General features: G+C 42.4%; 1 protein-coding gene across 8 annotated transcripts in view; it reads right to left on the bottom strand.

Annotated features, from left to right (window-relative positions):
* The window catches only part of APBB2 (amyloid beta precursor protein binding family B member 2), a 325,422-nt gene that overhangs the window by 55,831 nt on the left and 246,019 nt on the right, over window positions 1-23,572 (bottom strand). For all 8 annotated transcript variants that reach the window (XM_084625565.1, XM_084625563.1, XM_084625564.1 and 5 more), the window contains one exon: window positions 18,762-18,889. In XM_084625565.1, coding sequence (XP_084481691.1) covers window positions 18,762-18,889 — 128 coding nt within the window. The remainder of the gene's footprint in view (window positions 1-18,761; window positions 18,890-23,572) is intronic.

Here is a 23,572-nt window from a genome sequence, read left to right as displayed (position 1 = left end):
CTCCCAGCACTGGGTCTGGCTCTTGAAAGTTAGTAGGCTAATCCCTCCACAGGCTCCTATGTCTCAGCCCTTTTCAGCCTCCTGGCACTGGCTCTTCAGTTCAGGAAGGTCAGCCGGCTATCCCCTCCCATGGATTTCCTGATACTTCTCCTTTCTTCCAGGGAGGGCCTACAGTGAGCCTTCTACTCTCTGTAGTTTTCCCCAGAGACCTCCTCCAGTCTCCTGACTTTTCCTGATTGACTCTCACCAAGGCTTCCTCTCCCTCAAATTCTGCAGCCCCTGAAAACCCTCCTAATTGGCCAAACTGAGAGCACCTGTTCTGGCACAGGGGAGCTGGATTTACTGGGGCTGGGCACCCGATGACAATGTCTTAATGCATTTCCATAGTGTCCCAACTGCATCAAATTGAAGGCATATGAGTCTCATGGTCATAGGTGATTGCTTGCAAAGGAAAAATTCACCTACATCAAACATGACAAGCACACAGTTCTTATTACATGGTCTCCTTTCAACAAATAGGCTAGGCCGAAATGCTGAAGCCAACCACCGCTTCCAGATCCACAAACCTTTAACTCCTTCCAGCTTCTCTAGGACTCATATTTAATACACTACCTTTATTTCTTCCTCCTATAATGCCCTGAAGCTATTAAGAAACAATGCCATGTGAAGAACATACTAAATATCTAGGATTCAAACACTACTCTGACATTGGTAGGTATTATCTATGTTTCTGAGCCTACATCGATGAACTATGGGCCTAATCCAACTCCCACTGAAGTCACTGGGAATCTTTCTTCTGAATTCATGGGAGTTCAGTCATACCGTATATTTGTGTATCTAGTCAGCTTTGAATTTAATAAAAATGGTCTTTTTTTATAACTCAAGTTTCACTCCTGTTAAGTAAAGATAATAATTAATGAAATACTTTCCAGGAATTTCTGAGTTTCTATGTTAATGTATCACTCATATTATTAGATGAATGTATACTTATGGAATTTAATTCAGATGAATGAAATGGATGTGATTTCAACAGACAATACTATATGAGATATAATACAGACAGATTTTTCAACTTCCTTCTTGCAGAAATACTGAAATTGCTTGTGTGACAAATTAAGCTTTTTTTTTTTTTTTTTTTTTTTTTTACTGTTTTTGGTTTTGTATTAACAAAATTCTTAATGCATTTGAATTTTCATGCTGAGAAATTAAAACTAGTATGCTCATATTAGTGTTTAAGTATACATACATGTATTTGCACTCATCAAAGAGACTTCAGTGTGGGATTTACCTCCCTGCCAGAGGGCAAATAAATACCACCAAGGAACAAAGGCCCTTTTCCCTGGTGGAGCTGACATTGGGAAACATGCCAACACATTATCCTCAGGATTATAAGACTGAAATTAGAAAATGTAAATATTTTCTAAAAATACAGAAGTGGAGAGTACAGCATGCACTAACCATCATTTGCATACAAATTCACTGCATAAATATTTGAAACGTGACCAGCTGGTAACAGATGTGAAAAGGAATTCCGAGGCATATATGAGATTTAAATAATTGAACTGATTAGTTGATAATAAGAGCATCCTCCTGCATTTAGGGTCAGATTCTGCTCTCTTACACCCGTGCAGCCCAATGCAGCTAATGACATTGCCCAGGAGGCAAGAGAGGGCAGAAATTGACTCATACTGTGTAATACCTTTTGTCCAAAGGATCTAAGGTGGTTTACAAATTCCTAGGTATGTGAGCTGGGTCCACTGATTTCAATGGGACTACTCACAGGCAGGGGTGAAAGTGGGCCAGTAAAAAGTAACTGCCGGTACTGGCCCGTTCGCAGCACCGCCGCAGCAAAGAGCCCTGCTTAAAGCGCTGGTTTAACGTCTTGCCCCGACGGGTGGGGGCAAAATGGGCAGCTGCTCCAGGGTCGGTGATTTAAAGGGCCTGGGGCTCCCAGCCACTGCCGCTACCGCAACAGCGGCCGGAGCCCCGGATGGCGTGGGCCAGGCAGTGCAGATGGGCTGGCTGGGGAGGCTGACCCCCGCCTCAGCCCTGCCCCTTCCAGTGGCCCAGATCTGGGCCCCTGTACCGGTAGGTGTATAATGTTACTTTCACCCCTGCTCACAGTTATAAACTTAAGCATGTGTGCACTGTTTGCACAATTGGGGCATATATCATGGTGGATTGCTTAAATCACCAAGTGGAAAGCCTCAATTTAAATCACTGATTTCATTCAACTTTTCCATTTTTACTTCAGTTATTTTCTAAAGAAAGCTGCATTCTCATTGGTTGATATAATTATTAACACACGTTGATTTACAACTAAATAGAGCCTTTACACTAGATTTGGTACATCTTTTTGCTACCTAGGTGCACTATAACTATATACATTTATTTAAGCAATTATATAGCATAATATTTTCAGATTCTATTAATTGTACATTTTTAATATGTTAGAAAATGGTGAATGATATAATACTTATTAACTAGATAAACTTTTTGCTCATATTTGTGTCAAGCTGCATTAGGATGGTAACTGGAATTTCATTAAACACACAAAAAAAATATACAATTTATTTTAATTAAACAAAACAAGCCCTTAATACAGCAGGACATATTGTGCCATATTCATAAAGCTCGATCTCAAAAGTTAGATATTTTTCCTGATTCTTTCTTTATACAGAAAAGCAGTCTTTAACTCAAAGATTCTGATAGATGCTCATGGATTCAGCATATTTATTTTTTATTTAAATGTTTTGAGAGATTATAATAAATTTACCCCTCAACATCTTTTGATTAAACTCAGATTTCATTTTAAACGGGTTTATTTTTTAAAAGGAAAATATAATTTAAATAAAAAAACCAAAGTAAATAAAGTCAGATGCTTTTTTTTTTTTAATGGATTTTAATCCACCATGGCATAACTATAGAACACTTCATCTACCACTGAAATGTACCAGTGTTGCTGGATAGTAACACTACTCAACAGTTTAGGACTAGAGGTAAAACGGCAAAGAGAATTTAGGGAGGCAGAATATTTACTGGCTGCTTTTCCAGGAATACTACAAAAGCATTTTAGTTCATGGTGCTCTGCTGGCTACTTGGAATGATTACTTGTTCAGAAATGACTTGAATGGAATCAGAATGGGTATCCTTCTGAAGTCAGTATTTCCCAGTACTTAGCATGTAATGATACCTGAAACACTGTAGTCCTTTGCTTACAACAGGCAATAACTATGAAATGTATGTGATTTCTATTACAAATTTTGACTTTTTAATGGAAACCACTGCAGGACAACCAACTGTTTCTGCTATCACCCGTACAAAGATACTGGAATCATGATTATGGTGCGTCTTTGATAACGTGACAGCTCCACACACTATGGTGCCTACAAATTTCTTGGCATGGTGCTTCTTAAAATATTACTCTCTCTTTTAAGTGGCCTACCCCTTAAGTTACATATTTATATAAATCTCACTCTCCATATCTCAAGTTTTTTTTAACCATTGCCCACCTCAGTAGTGTCTGAATGTCTTCCATGTAAAATAGACTGGCAGGACTGAAGTCCTCAGTAACGGATACTGGCTGTGACCCAGAATGAAATCCTCTGAGCAAACACTGGGAGACCTTTCATCCTGTCTGGCACCACAATGAACAACTGCGTTGACTTGCGAAATGGCTTAGTCTTGTCGAGCTACAAGTCAAACGCCCTCCTGATGTCCAAGGCGTGCAATTTGCGCTCCTCTTCTGATTTAAGAGGCTTTGGAAAGAAGACCGGTAAGTATATGTCTTGCCTGGTATGAAACTGTGAAACTACCTTGGGCAGGAATGCTGGGTACGGCCGCAGCTAGACCTTGTCCTTGTAGAACATGGTATAGGGCGGCTCTGAAATAACTGCCCTGATCTCAGAGATCCTATGGGCAGACGTTATGCGACCAGGAAAAAAACTTTCCAGGAGGAGGAGGAGAGGGAGCAGGAAGCTATAGACTCGAAGGGAGGACCCATAAGCCGTGACAACACAAGGTTCAGGTCCCAGGGAGGGACAGGATCCCTGACATGCGGGTAGAGCTCCAGACCTTTCAAAAACCAGACTGTCATGTTGTGAGTAAAGACTGACCTACCCTGGAGTGGAGGGTGGAAGGTCAAAATAGCAGCCAAGTGGACTTTGATTGGACAGCCCTTGGAGCTTGAGGTGTAGAAGATAGTCCAGGATAACCGACAATGAGGCACATGAACCTCTTCCACTTGGCGAAGTAGGTTGCTCTGGTGGAGGGCTTTCTGCTACCCAACAAGACTTGTTGGATCCAGGCCGAGCATTCCCATTCTTCTGCATTTAGTCATTCAGAAGCCACGGTGTCAAGTGCAGTGCCGCCAGGACCGCATGCAGAAGATTGCCATGGTTCTGGGACAGCAGGTCCGGGCAGAGGAAGCAGCAGTGGGGCAGCTACCAAAAGGTCTGTCAGCATGCCAAACCAGTGCTGCCAAGGGCACACAGGGGCTACCAGGATTACCTTTGCCTTGTCCTGTTTGATCTACATAAGTATCTTGTGGATTAGCAGCACTGGCAGGAAGGCGTACACCAGAGCCGCCGACCATGGGAGCAGAAAGGTGTCCGACAAGGAGCCCCAGTCCAATCCGCGGAATGAGCAGAACATATGGTATTTCCTGTTCTGATAGAATGTGAAAAGGTCCACCTGGGGAGTCCCCCCACCTCCGGAACATCACACTGACCACCTCTGGGTGGAGCGACTACTTGCGGCGAGATGAGACGGTCCTGCTGAGGCAATCTTCTACCATGTTCCTGGCCCCGGGAAGATGCGCAGCTACCAGATGGACAGCACGCTACACACACAAGTCCCAAAAGCGGAGAGTTTCTTGGCAAAGGGCTGACAACCTGGCTCCACCCTGCCTGTTGATATAATACATTGCAGCGATATTGTCTGTCAGGACCTTCACCACCTTACCCTCCCTATGGGGCAGGAAAACCTGGCAGGCCAAGTGAACCGCATTGAGCTCCGACGTTTCTGTGGAGGGACAGATCATCTTGCAACCAGCGACCTTGTGTGCTGAGCTCGCCCAGCCCAGGTCTGAGGCATTGGAAACCAGGGTCAGCGACGGGGATGGGGCCGCAAAGGGAACTCCCTCCAACACCTAATGGGGCTCAACCACCACTCCAGGGATCATCAGATGTGAACTGGCACTCAGATTACTTGGTCTAGATTGTGACTGGTGGGAATGAACCAGACCAAGGCTCCTCTGCACCTGTTCCAGAGATCTGCCCTTGATGAGCCAATCATCGACATAGGGGTAGACCTGAACCCCTCGATGCGTGAGGTATGTGGCCACTGGTACCATACATTTTGTGAATACCCTCGGGGCAGAAGAGAGACCAAAGGGCAGAACCATTAACTGGAAATGGCACCCGCCCACCACAAAATGGAGGAATCCTCTGTGACCTTGGAAGATGGAGATATGGAAATAAGCATCCTTCGGATAGAGGGTGGCGTATCAGTTTCCCAGATCCAGGGAGTGGATGATGGAAGCCAGGGAGACCATGAGGAACTCCAACTTTTTGAGAGAACTGTTGAGGCGCTGCAGGTCCAGAATGCATCTTAGACCCCCTTTTGCTTTCAGGATTAGGAAATAATGGGAGTAGAAGTCTTTTCCCCTCATGTCCCAAGGGACCTCCTCCACTGCCCCCAGCTGCATGAGGTATCAACCTCTTGAATGAGGAGTTGCTTGTGAGAAGGGTCCCTGAAGAGGGATGGGGAAAGGCGGCCAAAAGTTGCAGGGTGTAGCCCCAAGATACAATCTCTAGCACCCAATGGTCTGACGTGACCCATGATCAGGGCAAACAGTAGGGATGAAGATGGTTGAGGAAAGGACAAGCTGGATCTGGGGAGCTGACTGGGGCATCGCTCTCGAGCACACCCTCAAAACAAGCGCTTCTAGCCCATGTGAGGTTTCGATGGGCCGAGTTGCGCAGGAGGAGGAAGGGCGGCGATGACTAAAACTCGTGTCTCTATCCCTTCTCTTTTCAGTCCCCGGTCGATACTGCCAAGGGCTTGGTGGCAGGGGCAGCTGGAACTGCTTCCTCACTGATTGCAGCATACGCAGACACAGGGAGTGAAGGGTGGCCAAGTGTCCTTCAGTCCGTGCAGCCTCTGCATCAGTCTGCTCTGCGAAGAGCCCATTCCCATCAAAGAGAAGATCCTGGGTCGAGGTCTGCATTTCCTGGGACAGGCCAGCGGTCTGAAGCCAGGAGATGCACCTCATGACCACCACTAACGCGACCACCCTAGCTGCTGAATCAGCTGCGTCCCATGCAATTGGAGGGAGCACCTTGCAGACGTCATACCCTCCTCCTAGAGCCCTGAATTCCTGGGCCAAGTCCTGGGGCTGGGAGTCCTTGAACTTACGGAGGTAGTCTCATAAGTTGAAGTTGTACCTCCCCAAGAGAGCCTAGTGGTTAACCACCTGGTACCGAAGGCTGACCATTGAATAAATCTTTCTTCCAAAAAGGTCCAGCCTCTTAGCCTCCTTATTTTTGGGAGTCGAACTGGTTTGCCTGTCTGTCCTTCTTGTTGGCTGCCAAGATGACCAGTGAGGCCGAAGAAGGGTGGGTATACAAATATTCAAAATCCTTGGCTGGGATGAAATACTTTTTCTCGGCCCTCTTGGAGGTGGGAGGCATGGAAGAAGGAGATTGCCAAAGGGCTTTTGCTATTTTTATGACCCCATCCGGCAGCGCAACATGGGCAGGGGTAGAGGCTGAGAGCATATTAAACAGGGTGTCCGCCTGTTAGGCCATTGCCTACATTTCCAAGCCCAAGTTTGTACCCACCCTACAAAGCAGGGCCTGATGTTTTTTAAAATAATCTTGCAGGCTGGCACGAGAAGGTCTTGCCACTGCCTCATCCGGGGACGATGGGGGAGGAGGATTTTGGGGTGGGCGCTCGCTCCTCTACTCCACCCTCTGAGTGCACCTCCGTGTACTGAGCTCGGTGCAGCCGGTTACTGCTCTGAGGCCGCAGCCGAGGAATAGACTGACGGAGGCATTGGAATCACAGGCATGCCCCGCACGCTACAGTAGGGCCATCGCGCTGGCCACTGGCCTTGCTGCCACGACAACATCGCAGAGGTTGATGCAGCCTCAGGTGCCCAATCGCACCAGTACTGTCGAGGTGAAGGGCTGAGCTCCCTTTCCGTACCAGATGAATCACCTTCCTGTGACCACAGAGGGGCTGTCGAAGCTTGCGTCTGGTGGCTAACTGGAGATGCGGGAGACCAATGCCTCGAGTAGGAGGACTGGTAATGGGGCTGAGGGATTGGTACCCCGATGGAGACTGCTCCCACCATCTGGGAGATGGGGATCTGTGCTGAGAAGACAGACGGCGGGAGGATGTTCGGTGCTGGCGATACGGTGACAGGTGCCTTCCTGTAGGCGACCCATGTCAAGAGGGCGGAGACTGTGAGTGTGATGCCAGCGATACACGGTGTCCCACAGAAGACAGTGACCTGGGGCCTGGAGACGGAGAGTGCTGTCTCATCTCCAGAGATGGGAGTCATTTGTCCGCCCCCTGGGGGGTCTTTACGGCTGGCTTGCCCTTGCTGGGAGCCTTTGCCGTGACCTGCGACACACGTGGTGCCAGCGGTGCTGGTAGAGCCCTCTGTTCTCTGGGTGCTAGCAGAGCCTGGAAGATGCGACACTTGTCCTTGCCCTGTGATTCCCCCACGCACTTGAGGAGGCTGCTATGGGGGTCATTAACAGGCATAGGCCTGTTGCAGTCAGAGCAAGGCTTAAAACCCGGAGATCAGGGCTTGCCCCACCTGGGGCGAAGTCCCTGCTGGGACTCTATCTCTAACTACACTACTTAACAACTACTTACTAACTATGGTAAACAAACTATTTACAAGGCCTTAACGCCTGAAGACTGAAGTAGAAGAACTGCTAACCCTTGCAAGGCAAGGGAAAGGTGCTCTGACTAACCACCACGCCATGGGTAGTAAGAAGGAACTGAGAGGGCTGGCAGCACCTAATATACTGATGCATGAGTGCGGCACTCAAAAGGGCGCCACTGCCAACCCTACAGATACTGCAAAGGCAAAAATCTCTGACAGCCGCACACGTGGGAGTGCGCACACCTAGAATGGAATCAACATGAGCAAGCACTCGAAGTAGAAGTGAAAAGTAGATATGTTACCTCCGTATTTGCAGTACTTCCTACTACTTACTATAGGGAATACCTAGAGAACACTGAGAATAGCTCTATTTGAAGTGATTGTTAAGTTTTTAAGGACAGCCACTGTATCATTGGTACAGAACTTAACCATCTTGTTATACTGCATAGTTTTTTTTTAAACTTCAGTGTAGTGACAACCCTACAACCACCTCCCCATTTCTTCACCCACTGTAAAACCTTGTGACCCATCTAGATTCTCTACTGTCTACCTATCCCTCCTTTTGAAGTGCTCTGTTCCATTTTTCTTTCCAAAACTCATTCTTTTTCTCCTTCCCCACTCTCATCCCACTTCTCTCCCACCATTAGATCCTCCTTAACATTGCTAAAAACAACGTTACCTTATTCTGCAGCTACAGTACTTGTAAGGATGTTGTTTGTGTGTGTAAGCCAAGTCCTTGTTACATACATCTATGGTTCCATAGGCTAGGATTTTCCCTAGACATGCACTTCATCCTGGGACATCATTCAGAAGGGAAATCCCTGATCCGCAGAGACTGAGATAGAGCAACACACCAGGCTCACATGTAAAGATGTAGTGGTGGTAAGTATACATTTTAATACATCTAACATACTCACATTTTCTTTTGGTGGTGGCATCAAGCAGAAAGGACTGAAGGATTGTTTACACCACAAAGTTGCACCACTAAAACTTAAGATGTGAATTTAAACCAATATAGTTAAGCCAGTGCAAAAGGCTGTGTGGACACTTCCATTCTGGTATAAGGATGGCTTATTTTGGTTAGCTTACGTCATTAAGGAACCAGTTTAACTAAACTAAACTAAGCTACTCAAACCAGAATAAGAACATACACACACCCTTTTGCAACAGTTTAATTAAATTGGTTTAAAAACTGATTCAGGTTACACCAATGCAGCTTTCTCATGTAGACAATTCCTCAGAAATGACGTTATTAACAAGAGTGGGGAAGTGCTATGGAAGTACCCAGATATGCAGCTGGGTTGAGGAAAAGGAGAAGAGAGAAGATGCCTTAACCAAACCAGTTGCACTCCCATTGAGAATGTGGCTCAGAAAAGCCAGGAAGGTCCCCTTCCTTCAAAACAATCTCTACCCTATGCCCTATTAACATGATGCCTGTTTTGTCTTTATTCCGAGGTTACAAGGGCCTAGGGGATTGAGTAATACTGATTAATGGTGTCTCAAGTTTGGAAGATTCAAGCTATAATTATGGTATTATCTTTTCAAAAGAGCCAGGTGCACAAACCCTGCTCAAATCTACTTCATTTTCAACCCTTCTTGGCTAAGTAATTTAATTCAAAATACTAAGTTTATAATTCATAATCTAATATCGCTTGATTAGCTTCCATCTCTCCTGGTATTTAAAGCCCTTTATGGGATTAGCCCTAGCAACCTGAGAGATCATAACACCAGGACACCAGAGATATAGATAAAGTTTTATAGTGTTTCAACCAGTATTTTAAAGGGATGCTGATAAACTTGAGAGGCACCAAGATATTCTTACCTGAAAAATATATAAAGCACTGTAAAATGGCATTGTAAACCATCTCAGTCTCCAAAGATTTACACTCTATTGTTTGTACCTGGAGTATTTTCTAGCAAGGGGGAACGAAGCATAGCAATAGTAGTGGGAGACCCAAACTCCACAATGCTCATGTAGGCTGATCGGTGTCTCTTTTCTTGAGTTAAGGCCACACACCCATTGCAAAATATCTCATGTTGAGTTGGGCAGAGAAGAGAATGGGAGGCTCTCCATGGTGGTTCAAACCAAGTAGTGTCCATCAGGCAGTCTCTATCTGGGAATATGGTTACTCCATCTACTGAACTCCTGCAGCTTCCAGCCATATCAGTGTGGAAGCTCCCCTGAGACTTTTTTCTTCTTCCAGTGTAGTTTCTTCTCCCCAGGTACCTTTCAAGAGTATCTTAACCCTCTTTAGCTTGACAGTGCACTCAAATCTAAAAATAAAATATTTAATAGGGCTGTCAAACGATTAAAAAAATAATTGTGATTAATCGCGCTATTAATCGCGCGAATACTATTTATTTTTACAAGTCCACTCAGTCCTACTTCTTGGTCAGCCAATCACTCAGACAAACAAGGTTGGTTACAATTTGCAGGAGATAATGATGCCTGCTTCTTGTTTACAATATCACCTGAAAGTGAAAACAGGCATTTGCATGGCACTGTTGTAGCAAGATATTTACGTGCCAGATGCGCTAAAGAATCGTATGTTCCTTCATGCTTCAACCACCATTCCAGAGCACATGCTTCCATGCTGATGATGGGTTCCGCTTGATAACGATCCAATCAGTGCAGACCGACACATGTTCATTTTCATCTTCATCATCTGAGTCAGATGCTACCAGCAGAAGGTTGATTTTCTTTTTTGCTGGTTTGGGTTCCGTAGTTTCTGCATCAGAGTGTTGCTCTTTTAAGACTTCCAAAAGCATGCTCCACACCTCGTCCCTCTCAGATTTTGGAAGGCACTTCAGATTCTTAAACCTTGGGTCGTGTGCTGTAGCTATTTTTAGAAATCTCACATCGGTATCTTCTTTGAGGTTTGTCAAATCTGCTGTGAAAGTGTTCTTAAAACGAACATCGGAACATCATCCGAGACTGCTATAACATGAAATATATGCAGAATGCGGGTAAAACAGAGCAGGAGACATACAATTCTCCCCCCAAGGAGTACAGTCACAAATTTAATTGACACGTTATTTTTTTAATGAGCAACATCACCATAGAAGCATGTCCTCTGGAATGGTGGTCAAAGCATGAAGGGGCATAAACATATCTGGCATGTAAATACCTTGAAACACTGGCTACAAAAGTGCCATGTGAACACCTGTTCTCATTTTCAGGTGACATTGTAACTAAGAAGCAGGCAGCAGTATCTCCCGTCAACGTAAACAAACTTGTTTGTCTTAGTGACTGGCAGAATAAGAAGTAGGACTGAGTGGTCCTGTAGGCTCTAAAGTTTTACACTGTTTTGGTTCTGAGTGCAGTTATGTAACCAAAAAAAATCTGCATTTGTAAGTTACACTTTCACGATAAAAAGACTGCATTTCAGCACTTGTATGAGGTGAACTGAAAAATACTATTTCTTTTCTTTATCATTTTTATAGTGCATATATTTGTAATAAAAAATAATAATATGAAGTGAGCACTGTACACTTTGTATTCTGTTTTGTAATTGAAATCAATATTGAAAATGTAGAAAAACATCCAGAAATATTTAATAAATTTCAATTGGTATTCTATTGTTATGAGTGCGATTAATCACAATGAATTTTTTAAATCATGATTAAATTTTTTGAGTTAATCATGTGAGTTAACTTCGATTAATTGACAGCCCTAATATTTAATAAACTATAGTGCTGTCATTCGGGCCAAAATTTTCAAACTTGAGTGCCTAAAGTCAGGCTCCTAAATCTGTATTGAGGCATTTGCTTTTCAAAGGTAGTGAACACCCACAAATCCCATTGAGGTTAATGGGCACTGCAGGTACTCAACACTTCAGAAATCAGGCATTGTTATTTAGTTGCCTAAATAGGGATATAGGGTTCTATTTTTAAGGCTCCCAGGTTTTGAAAATTTGGGCCACTGTGGTTTATTCCATCTCATCTATTTTTTTATTGTTCTAAATGTTTTTCCAGTTTTCCTACCTTTCCCCCAACCCTAGTAATTTCTTCCCCACCTGTTTCTCTCGGGCAGTGGTTCTCAATTTGTGGGCCGCATCCAAATACTACTTGTATGGCCCTGAGGACGTCACATGGACCACAGCTCTGTGCTGAGGTTGAGAACCACTGCTCTGGGCCGCAGGTTGAGAACCACTGCTCTAAGCCTATGTTTTGGCCACTTACATTTCATCAGTATTACTACCTACTGTTCTAATCTTAGCAAGTTATTTTGATTCAGAGTGTCTCCCTCTATTACTGCCTACCTGTCTCTTTTCCCAACAGCATGTTTCTAAGCAGGCTAGATCTCATCATCTCTGTTTCCATGTACCTCGTTCTCATGTTTTTTCTCTGTCTAGCTCCTTTCCTTTCTACTTCCTAGTCTCTCATTACCAGCTATGTGCAACAAGAAACAACAACTCAGATGCTATATCTACACTTGCCATTTAAAGTGCAAAATATCCCTTTTTTGCACTAAAACCGTGGGAGCGTCTACACTTGTTAATGACTTTTTGCAGTGAAACTCAGAAGTTTCACCGCAAAAAGAAAACCACCTTCACGAGAGGCATACAGCTCTTACTGCTGTTCTTTTTGCACTGTTATGAAAGTAAAGTCATGTTCTACCAGTGTAAACACCTTTTGGCCACCAAAGGATATCCCACAGTTCCAAAAGGGACCACTCTGGCCAGCATCTCCGCTGCTCTGACCGTCCCTCCCACTGTAAGCCCCGGGAAGTTTGAAACACCCTGTCCCTTTGCTTGTAGATGTGGCAGGGAAAGCAGCCAGACAGCAGGGGGTTTTGAAAAAAAATACCACAAAGGAAATAAGGAAGTAATGGGGCTGCTGGGACATGAAGCAGTGCAGCACGGGGCACTGAGCGTGGACCCAGAATGCCTTCTGCTCACCCCCCCACCTCCCACAAGACCTAGCGAGAGAGCTGCACTGTGGGACAGCTGGCCTACAGCGCTGCTCTCATCCCGATGGAAGTGCTGGTAGTGTAAACGCTCTCTGACGCCTAAGGAATTGAGTGAGTACACAAACCAGCGCTTTACTTTCACCGGTTCCCTGTCACTGGTGAAACTTACAGCGCAAAAACTCTGCAAGCGTAGACATACCCAGATGAAGAAAGCAACCAACGTTAAAAAGAGAACAATCGTTGTGGAAAATGTAGGATATTTCACTATTGAGACACACCAATTGGCAAAACATTAGTAGGGCATGTGAGGGAGCATAATTCTATTACCTTCTATTTACTTACACAGTATTGCAGCTCCTATCACTGTAGAATCTGAATGACTCCCAAGCATTTAAAAACAAAACACCAACAATCATCACTCTCTCTTCATTCCTAGCTTGTCACAACAATAACTCAGTTAATTTACAGGCTTTTCTGTTTGTCTTGTGTGTGAATGATGAACTCATTGGCTGAAAGCTCAATTGAAGAAATTAGTTTTACATCTAGTTTGAGTGCAGTAAACCCTACGATTTATCTAATCTCTTGTGGGAATCCGTTCTATGAACCGTTCCTGTGAAAGTTCTGCCTCCAGCATGCTTGAACTTCTCCCTATTGGCTGACAGTGGCGTTCTTCAGGTGAAACATAGCTGTTGTATGAAGTCATGGTCACAGACAGAGTTATGATCTCTCAAGGTTGCTAGGGCTAATCCCATAAATCCTTAAATACCAGGAGAGAGCCTTTGAACCTGACTCCCCAGTGAATGGGGAGCAACAAAGAGAGGAGAGAATCGGGGGAAATGTGTTATGGTCGGTAATGGCGACCTCTGTTACTAAGTGGCTGGGCTGCTGCCTTTTGTACCAGATAGAAATTTATGTTCATAAAGCACAGACGATGAAGTGCAGCTGTGTGAGAACGTGAATCTTCATCCAGGTAGGAAACTCTCCTACTTGCCCAATTATTTCTCCTGCTAATCTCCATGTGCTGCCCCTTTACCATTCTACTAAACCAGAAATTGCCAGGAGTGGAAAGAGTGACAAAGCCTGATCATGAATATGTACTGGTAACATAAAATCATGCCACTCACAAGTGAAAAAAGTCATATTTCACAGTTCTAGGAGGCTTACACTTTCACAGTTGTGATATCGAAGCTCCGAAACAGGGCACTTTTTAAAGTAAGGAAAAGTACCAGTCAAGGTTCACTGTTTTTAACCACTGACTGCAATATGTACAGTACATGAAGTGAAGTTAAACAAACAACTATGATTTGTGGGTTGACCTCATATATCACAATCCCACCCCCCAACAATGAGCTGTTCTTTACTGCCTTGAAACCAAACAAAATCGAAGTGACATTTAAGATTTTCCATATTTTTTAATATTTCCTGCTGTGTTTCTCAATCATACTGCCAGGACAAAGGGAAATTTAATGGACGACTAAGAAAAATGGGTTTCACCCTGAAAATCATGTGTTTCTTTTATGTGTATGAAACAGAAAATAGGACAAGAGGAAGAACATATACACAATACTTTCTTTTTGCTCTCATAATTATCACAAAGTCATAGCACTCTAATGTGTGTACATAATCAAATACAGTAGCTCAGAGTCACAGCATAGTACGTATTAGTGTACACACACACACACACGCACACACCCCCTTATAGGAACTCATTTGGTTAACCACTTTATAAAAGGCATAATAGCCTTTTTTAAGGTTAGATTAGTTCACCAAAAAGTCTTAGTGTCATGGCATGATTAACTGAAGGCCAGAAAATCACTTTTCAACATATAAAATAATCACACAGTTTAAGTCAGCAAAATGGTCAAGTAAATCCTGAAGCTTTTCCTTATCACAGAACTGTATTAAAAAGAAATTAACTCTAGAGGTCAAGTTAATAGCATTGAGTATGGAGAGAATTATTAGAGTCTCCCAGAAGACTCTTCTGCCTGAGGTGAGCTAGCAGACATATCCTCAGATTAAACTTTCATCAACAGATCTCTGTATTTCATCAATCTTTCATTACCGCACATCTTAGAAAATCACCGGTCAGGTATCATTAGAAAACCTTTCATCTTTCCAATGCAAAATCCAACCAAATTACTAGAAGGAAAATACTGTTAAAAACGAGGACCTGGAGAGAGCAATGATGTTTAAATAGCTCAATATTAAAAAAGTTTGAGTTTCTGTATTGTTCTAAATGATCACTTCCTTTCACAACAAACAGCAGAGAATGTGTGTAGAATGGATGGCACTGCAAGATTTGGAAAGCAAGTCATTACTGTGTATTAATATATTATCAACATCCATGTGCAACAAGATTATATCAGAGCATTTCATGCTAGAAGTAATGATTTTACAGACTTCCTTAAAATTAATCCACACAGGACACACAAAAGAGACTATGCATTTGTGTGTCTCCTAATCTCTCTCGCTCTGTTTTCTCTGATGATTGCAGCTTCTCCCTCTACCTGTAAGCAAGGAGTGCTCTGACTTCACCCTGTTGAGGACCAAACAGACTACTTGCCAGGATGAGCTCACGCCTGCACTTACCTTTATATACAAAAGAGCAGGGGAGTGACATCCAATTGAATACAGAGGTGTATATCTCAGGGTGCAGTATGTTCCAGTTATATCCAAGTGTCCTGCATCTAACTGTGACCCACACAACAGAGCACTTGACCTCTCTAATTTAGGAGTCCAGCCATAGCTCAAGTTCTCTCTTGTCACAAATGCCCCTTCTCTGGCTACTGGGGCTTGCTCAGCAAACCTTGCATTATTTATACTGTCCTTCAAAGAACTTTCACTGCATGGAGCCTCCAGAACCCCCAAATTGGCTAGTCATAGCTGTCATTTTACTCATGCTGCTCTGTTTTGAAATAATTACCTACTAATTAACAGCACATACTGTATGAGTTTATTTATAGGCAATGGCTGTATTGTTTGCTTTAGAACACTCTCTAATCCAGTAGGTGCATACAAATTTAAACAAACTTAATTGGAGAAAAATTTAGGTAAGCTCAAGGTCTAAACACCTGAAGGAAGAAGACTTTGTACAATATTTAAAATACATGTAGCCTCTTTACCAAAATTCATACAAGGAAAAGAAAAAAAACTGAAGGCTCTGAAAGAGAAACTACTTGTGATGAAAAAGCGTAGCTCATAGCACAGTAAATCTAAAAGGGACATTTTTGTACATGACAGCAAATGAGATATTATGGGCTATTTTTAGTTCCATGTTTATATATTAAAGCTTCAATAATTATGTTTTCTCCTTGCTGTTATCAATAGCGACCAATCAGAAAAAGTAATTTATTGTGCAAACAACAAATACTTAATTATAATACAAAACAGCCAAGTTTCTCTTCCGATGTTAAGGAGAGAAAATTGGTTTGATCATCTCTGACATGGGTCTTCTGTATTGCTGATGTCACAAACAAAGTTACTTTTCAGCAAGATGGTAGCCATCTGCAGGAGGCAGCATAGACATTACTTTGCTTTAATATGAACTAAGATCTGTATTTCACAGCCCGCATTATCTATGGCAAATAAACAGTTCTTATCATGGGTAGATGAGAGCAATGAGGCTTTGTGCAGGAAACTGGGCAGGGCTGGAATTCAGCCCCTGGGCAGGACATGGTACTGCAACTGGCTGGGATTGCAGTTAGTGCCCCTATGTGGAGGGTTTTGTATCAGTGGATCTATAGCCTCTCCTCCAGGTCATCCCTGATGAGCCCATCTTGCACTGACCTATTTGGATCAGATATGGGGACCACCTGCTCTGCACTTGCATGCTCGCTTTTTCTCTCTCTCTCACCCATTAGGTGGCTTACATGCCTCTCCACCCCTGAAGAAATTTCATCCAGCAGCTCGTGAACTTTCTCAACACTGCAGTGAGCAATATGGGTACAACAGTCTTAAATTATTCCAAATAACTAATTATAACTGCTAGGAGTAATAACGTCATTACATACATCACAAATGTTGGATATTTCTGTAACCTGTTAAATCTATGACTAGTGGGTCTAGTCTGGTGTATTGGAGTTTAACAATTTGTGAACAAATATCACAACAATACAATTTTATCATCCAGAGAATCTGAAATATTTGAAAACTAAGAGGTAACAGAAAAGCAAACTGTCTTCTCAAATTCTGTAAATAAATCATTTGGGTATACAGTAAAAGCCTTTCTCTGTCCTTCAGACATTTGTTATAATGTACTTTTCCTGTTCAACTGCACCATATCAAAATGTCCCCAAAGATGCTCCATTTTCTAACCAAAGAAAGCTTCTAGAAAATCTGACTTGAAGGGAAATGTGAAATGGGTTCATTTTCTCAAGCAAAGGAAGCACTTTAATGTTTTATTCATGACAAGTTAAAACCTCTTTGCTTCCCAGCATTTCCAATTGGATTTGTCCTTGTAAATCACTCAAAAATCTGAACCAAAGAAACTAAAAATGCAACAAAAAATACCCATCATTCAGAGGAACGAATGGCTCAGGGGAATGATATTCGGACACAGAAACATTCACTTCAAGGTCACTGGTTCAAATATGGACCAGGTCTGAGCTGACCAAAAGTCAAAACCATCCAACTGGCTATTTGGCAGCTTTATGTGAAATGAGCAAAGGGTTTCAGTCATTGAGTTCCTGCATCATAAAAGCCTGTGTACTACAGGTGGCCTGGGCAAGGGTTCTAAAAGAGATGCCGTGGACGGTGGAGACTGACCTACTTAGTCATTCCCTTAAAGTGATCCCTTCAGGCAAAGCTTGAAGCATATTGATAAGGCAGATAAGCCTTGGCTTTCATTGCTGCCACCTTATTAATCAGAAGGCTTCAGTGTTCAGTGTTATCAACCTAGCACCTTTTGAAAGTATTCATTCATGTGAAAATCTTTCTAACTCAGGACTTTTCTTTTGCCAAGAAAGACTAACAGACATTTCACCAACCCTGAAAGCCAACATGCTGATGTGATGTGTATTAGAAATGTACAGGTCAAACAGCTTGCTTTACATCTGACAGGTGCAACAATACAATAGCCACCCAAAAAGCAGCTGAAGGGTTCACTAAGCTACCAGGCAAAACCACTCTGATACCCCTATTATAACTTATTACAGATACAATTTCTGCCATTCCTTTTGGGAGAGAGACTACAAGCCATTTTAATAGTTATATTCCTGCAACAATGCCACATCAAAAGGAAAGTATGAAGCAAAAGATAGCTAAGTCCCTGGTTCAGTGAAGCACTAAGTACATGTTTAAGTCTATCCCATGTCAGGAAAGCACTTGAGCACATGCTTAACTTGACTTCAATGGGAACTAAGCACATGTTTAAGCACATTCCTGAATCAAAGTCTTTAAAAACATCAGCGGGAGAAACCAAGTTCACTTTCTACTTTGATCAACTATAATGTATGAGGAAGTGGAAATGGAACTATGTAAATACTTTCTTTACTATATACTGGTGAAATGTATACCTCGCAGGATAAATACGCTAAGGACTACATTTGAAAAATTATCCCTTGATTTTGGACATGCAAACAAGTATTTCTGCCTCTAATTCAGGTAATTTGGTACTTAACTACCTGATTTACAAGCAGAAATATGTTTATTCTTTGTGAACATAAAAGTTTCATAAACAACTTTACAGGTCAAGTTGAGGCCCTTTGAATATCTTATCCAAATATCATTTTGCAAAATGTGCTATAAGGAGTTATGAAAAATAAGTGTGTTTTTTTTTTAAGTAACTTGCGTAACAAATATAACAAATATAAATCCTCCCATAGTTATTGGAACATAATCACACAATAAAATGGCTATTAGTGATGCTTCACTTGGCAAGCATATATACACCCTACACTAGTAGATTTCAACAGCACAAAACAACAAAGTCTTAGGAGATTGTAAACTCACCGTCCATTGTCACGACCCACTCCCCAGACTCTGATGCTCACAATGGGCTGAGAATGAAGAATGGTATGATCCATGGGGTCAACCAAATTTAGCATGTCATTCTCCAGTATAAGGTACATGTCTTTTCCCTATAATTCAAAACAAAACACAAATTACAAAATCTGTTCTTCATGCAAAGTGAATCAGCTCAAAACTCAAGATGTTTTCGGTTTTCTTTATTTGCATTGGTAAATATCACTGAGTCATTTGATTGACTCAAAGTTTCAATATATTCTGAGTGCATTTGAAAACAAGCTGACTTCTGGTTTTAAAAGGTCCAAGATAAACTTTACTGATTTTTTTTATAAACCAAACTGGAGAAAATAATTCTTTTCAATTTGTAAAATGTAAACGGTTTTATTGGCTCGATATAATTAACAACAATCTTAAGGTCATTCAGATATTCAATACACAAGTTCTTTGTTTCCCTGAAAAAAAATTAAACATAACAAAATAAGAAATTTCTTAATGTTAAAACCTTAGTAACAAACATCAAAACCAGTAACCTTTTAAGGAGGAGAAACATACTGTTTACATCAAACGATATGATGGGCTGTGATTTCTTTTTCTCAGCTTCCACTTCACAGTTAAAAGGGCTATTGAAGAGGATGGCATTCTGCGTACCAAAGGTTTTAGGATCTGCTATTGGAAGAAGAAAGCATTTAGGCTGAACCCTACTCTCACTGAAGTGAGTGGGAGTTTTGCCATTGACTTCAATGTAGCCAGGATGTCATCCTTTCGGCCTGTATTTGCCTTTTTCTTGGTTGAATATTGTAAGAAAAGGAACCAATTTTTATGATATTCTTCCCTTTTATGACAATTTAGGAATGATAATTATTTCTATTATTAGTATTCTCTCTAACCTAGCTACCTCTGTCCTAACACGACGTTGTTCTGTCTTTTAAGCTTCCCAGAAAGAAGTACACATTGCAGCCAAAGGAGGCTCAGAAATCAGTTTCTCTCGTCTGATTTGGTATATCTTCTCAAACAGTAATCCAAAGAGAATTGCAGGACCCCATGGAAATGATACTGGAGTTACTGTAAGACAAAATATTGATCTAAAAGGGATGGACTGTGTAGGGTCCCCACTTAGTAAGAAGAATTTATTTGTTTCCCCATTGTTGAGACACCATCCATTAATGTATATCCCCATACGCCTTTCAGAGTGGAAACAATCTGATCACACACTGACAGAGGATTTAGAAATTACTCTCTTATTTTTGTACATGTCAATGATATGGCAGCCCTTTTCCAGATTGCCACTGCTCAAGTTTTAATGGTGTGTCTAATTCTGTGCCACTGACTGTCATGCATTTCTTTCAGCTTGGAAGGGACTGTTTACTTTATTTGCTTGTACAATGGAACTCTTCCTGTAACAAAATGGATTTACACATGGAGGGATGAACAACATCTGGAGGAAAAAAAGGGGAGGCAATGTCTTGCCAGAGAGAGTAGACAGAGGTCTGAAGGAAATGTAAGGAAGGAAATACACACACACAAAGGTATCTCGGGGAGGAAAAGAAGATGCAGTTGCAATAAACAAATGGTTAATGGGGAATTAATACTAATGAAGTAGCTTATTGCACAAAGGAAATAAGAGTAGAAGAGTAAAAAAGTAAGGAAGGAATAAGGTACAAAAGCAGAGCAAGAAGAGTCACTCAGATTTCTAAGGTTCCTGAATAAAAATACAAGAACTATGAAAAAGACAAAGGATAAAGAATTTGTTAAGAGACCAAAGATAGTGAAAACAGCTCACGAAAGAGAACATTGCTGTGTATTTAGACCAATTTTCTATTTACACATTTATTTATGTGGCAATGACCTGAAAGAAATTGTTGCAAGAAAGTAAAATCTGCTGATCATAATGCTGGAATTAGGACAATAAAACTACATTCTAAAGATTTGAATAGGACTGGAGAATGGGCAGATATGGAACATACTGAACATAAATCAAAAGAAATTATTCTAGCATACACAAGGGATGGCTCGGTTCAGGCCAACTGCAATATATTTTACACAATTTTTGTTGCCTTATTACACAAAGGCTATTATAGTGATGGAGATGGTGTAGCAGCAGGCAACCAGAAATTATTTAGGCACTCTGGGAATCTAAATACAAAGAGACAGGATAAACCTGGCCAAATTCTATGTGACCTCACTGACTGTCAAAGAATTCTGAAGAGACTGCAAAAACCTGCTACAGGGGTGGGGGAGCAGGGAAGGGGGATGTAGGGGAAAGGCTTCTGACAAACAAAACAACCCAGGGAAATAAAATACAGTAGAACCTCTATTTTAAGAACACCAGTCTTGAGAATGACCAGTTATATGGTCCCCATAGAGTGTGTGGGGCAGCGTCACATAAATAAAGTGATGTTGATGAAGAACAAGTTGACATCCCTTCACATTTGGATACCTTCAATGCATTGGAAATCTCTTTGTAGTGGTATGAAGGACAAGAAAGCAGCGATGTAGTGTAGCATTCTGCAATTTACGCACCATACCTACTGTAATTTTGAGATGTTCAATTTTACGATTTGAAGATTTTGATTTTACGAACTCGTCAATCCCGAATTAGTTCATTGAGATTTTACTGTAAAATTGAAGAAGAGTTTGATCCTAGAAGACTGTTGGTGGTAGCTATTTTTAGTGAGACACATTGCTGCAGCAATATAGTTGTAAGGTAAATAATCTTCACAGTATGTGGCAAAAATGACAATGTACTATGTGGTAAAGCAGCAAAACAGATTACATGGTCTTCTTTCATGCCTTTGATTTCACAGAATTGTGGAAATTAGAAATAAGAAAGAGATATTATGTCATCTTGTCTACCTGGAACAATTTATCTCCTCTTTGGGGTGAAATACTTACAGATGGTCCCAATCCTCAATCCCATTTAATAATATTTCAGCCAAACTAGTCCTTTTAATCTTTACTCAATCCTAAAAACTTAATCTTTAGTCAACTCTTTCATCTTAATTTTTTGCTGTATGTACTTTGTATTCCTTCTGATTTCCCTCCAATTTGTTGACATCTTCCTCTCTTCATTTAGCTCCCTCCTTTAAACAAGCTTTTTTTAACCTGTCAGTGCTCTGCCAGCCAAGAAGGGTTGTTACAAGAATTTCTTCTAAAGTAAGTGGGAATCTATTTACTCCTCTGTGTCTGAATTGTATTGCTTGTCTGTTTAGATTGACTCTGTGGACTACTCATGTGAATAAGGTGAGAAGAATATAGTACTAACTCAGTAATTTGTGACCCAATTTCCTTTAACACTCTCCTCCTGAAAAGATAGATTTTTTATGATAATAAGGTAGAGTCTTTTACAAAGCACAGCCTATCATAAGACACTTAACAACTTGTCATCCTGATACACACTAAAGTTATTCAATTACTGACCGTATCATGTCAATGCCTACTTGAGGCTCGATTGGTGAATTATGGCTGAAGAGATGTTTGGAGCTGTGAAGAGATGTTTAGCTGTGGGTCAGGAAAGCCTGGCAGGCCAAGCAAACCGCACTGAGCTCCCTGATGTTGATATGGAGGGCCAGATCATCCCGCAACCAGCATCCCTGGGTGTTCAGCTCACCCAAGTGGGCTCCCCAGCCCAGGTCCAAAGCATTAGAGACCAGGGTTAGCAACAGGGACGGGGTCGCGAAGGGAACTCCCTCCAACACTGACACAGGGTCCAACCAGCAATCCAGGGACGACCGGATGTGATCCGGCACCCTGACTACCCGGTCTCGGTCATGCCTGATGAGGATGTAGACCGATGCCAGCCACACTTGCAGCAGCTGGAGATGGAGCCTGGCATGACTGACAACGTATGTACATGCAGCCATATGACCCAACAACCACAAGCAGGTGTGAGCCGTGGTGAGCGGTGGTTCTTTACGTGGGAAAACGGGTCTGACATGGCCTGAAAATGTGCTACCAGAAGGAAGGCTCTGGCTCGTGTGGAGTCGAGAGCTGCCCCCAATGAACTCTATTCACTGGACCAGCCTCAAGGTGGACGTTTTCTTGTTTATTAACAGGCCTAGGTCGCGGCAGGTGGAACTCACCAGATTGAGGCTCCTCTGAACTTGTTCCCAAGACCTGCCCTTGATGAGTCAGTTGTTGAGATACAGGAAGGCCTGGGACCCCTCGATATCTCAGGTAAGCAGCCACTGGCTCCATACATTTTATGAACACCCTTGAGGCCCATGAGAGGCCAAAGGGCAGTGCCATGAATTGAAAATGGCGTCCGCCCACTATGAAACGGAGGAATCGTCTGTGATCTTGGAATTAGGAAATAAGCGCCCTTCATGTCAAAGGCGGCATACCAGTCTCTCGGATTCAGGGAGAGCATGATGGAGGCTAGGGAGACCATGCAAAACTTCAACTTCCTGACAGACTTGTTGAGACGATGCAGGTCCAGAAGGGGTCTTCCTTGCTATGCAAGGAAAGGCACTCTGACTAACCACTATGGGCAGTAAGAAGGGACTGAGGGGGCGTAGGGCCGGCGGCGCCTGCTATACCGATGCATGAGCGCGGCACTCGAGGGGGCATCACAGCCGACCCTACGGATAGCATTAAGGCAAAAATGTCCGACTACCGCTCACGTGGGCGCGTGCACACCTAGAATGGAATCGACATGAGCAAGCCCTCGAAGAAGAATTGAAGGTTTTATTGCAGACTTTCACAAAGACAGCTTCTCCTCCTTCCATTTTAATCAGTGCCATCATGGAGCATTCTGGCCTGATAGAATAGTGCTCTATTCCCCTAGCAAATACTTTGTC

Source organism: Lepidochelys olivacea (assembly GCF_965140295.1).
Source record: "Lepidochelys olivacea isolate rLepOli2 genome assembly, chromosome: 4".
In the NCBI taxonomy this organism is placed as follows: Eukaryota; Metazoa; Chordata; order Testudines; family Cheloniidae; genus Lepidochelys; species Lepidochelys olivacea.
Note: the sequence above shows the minus strand (reverse complement) of the source record. Positions and strands in the feature narration are given on the sequence as shown.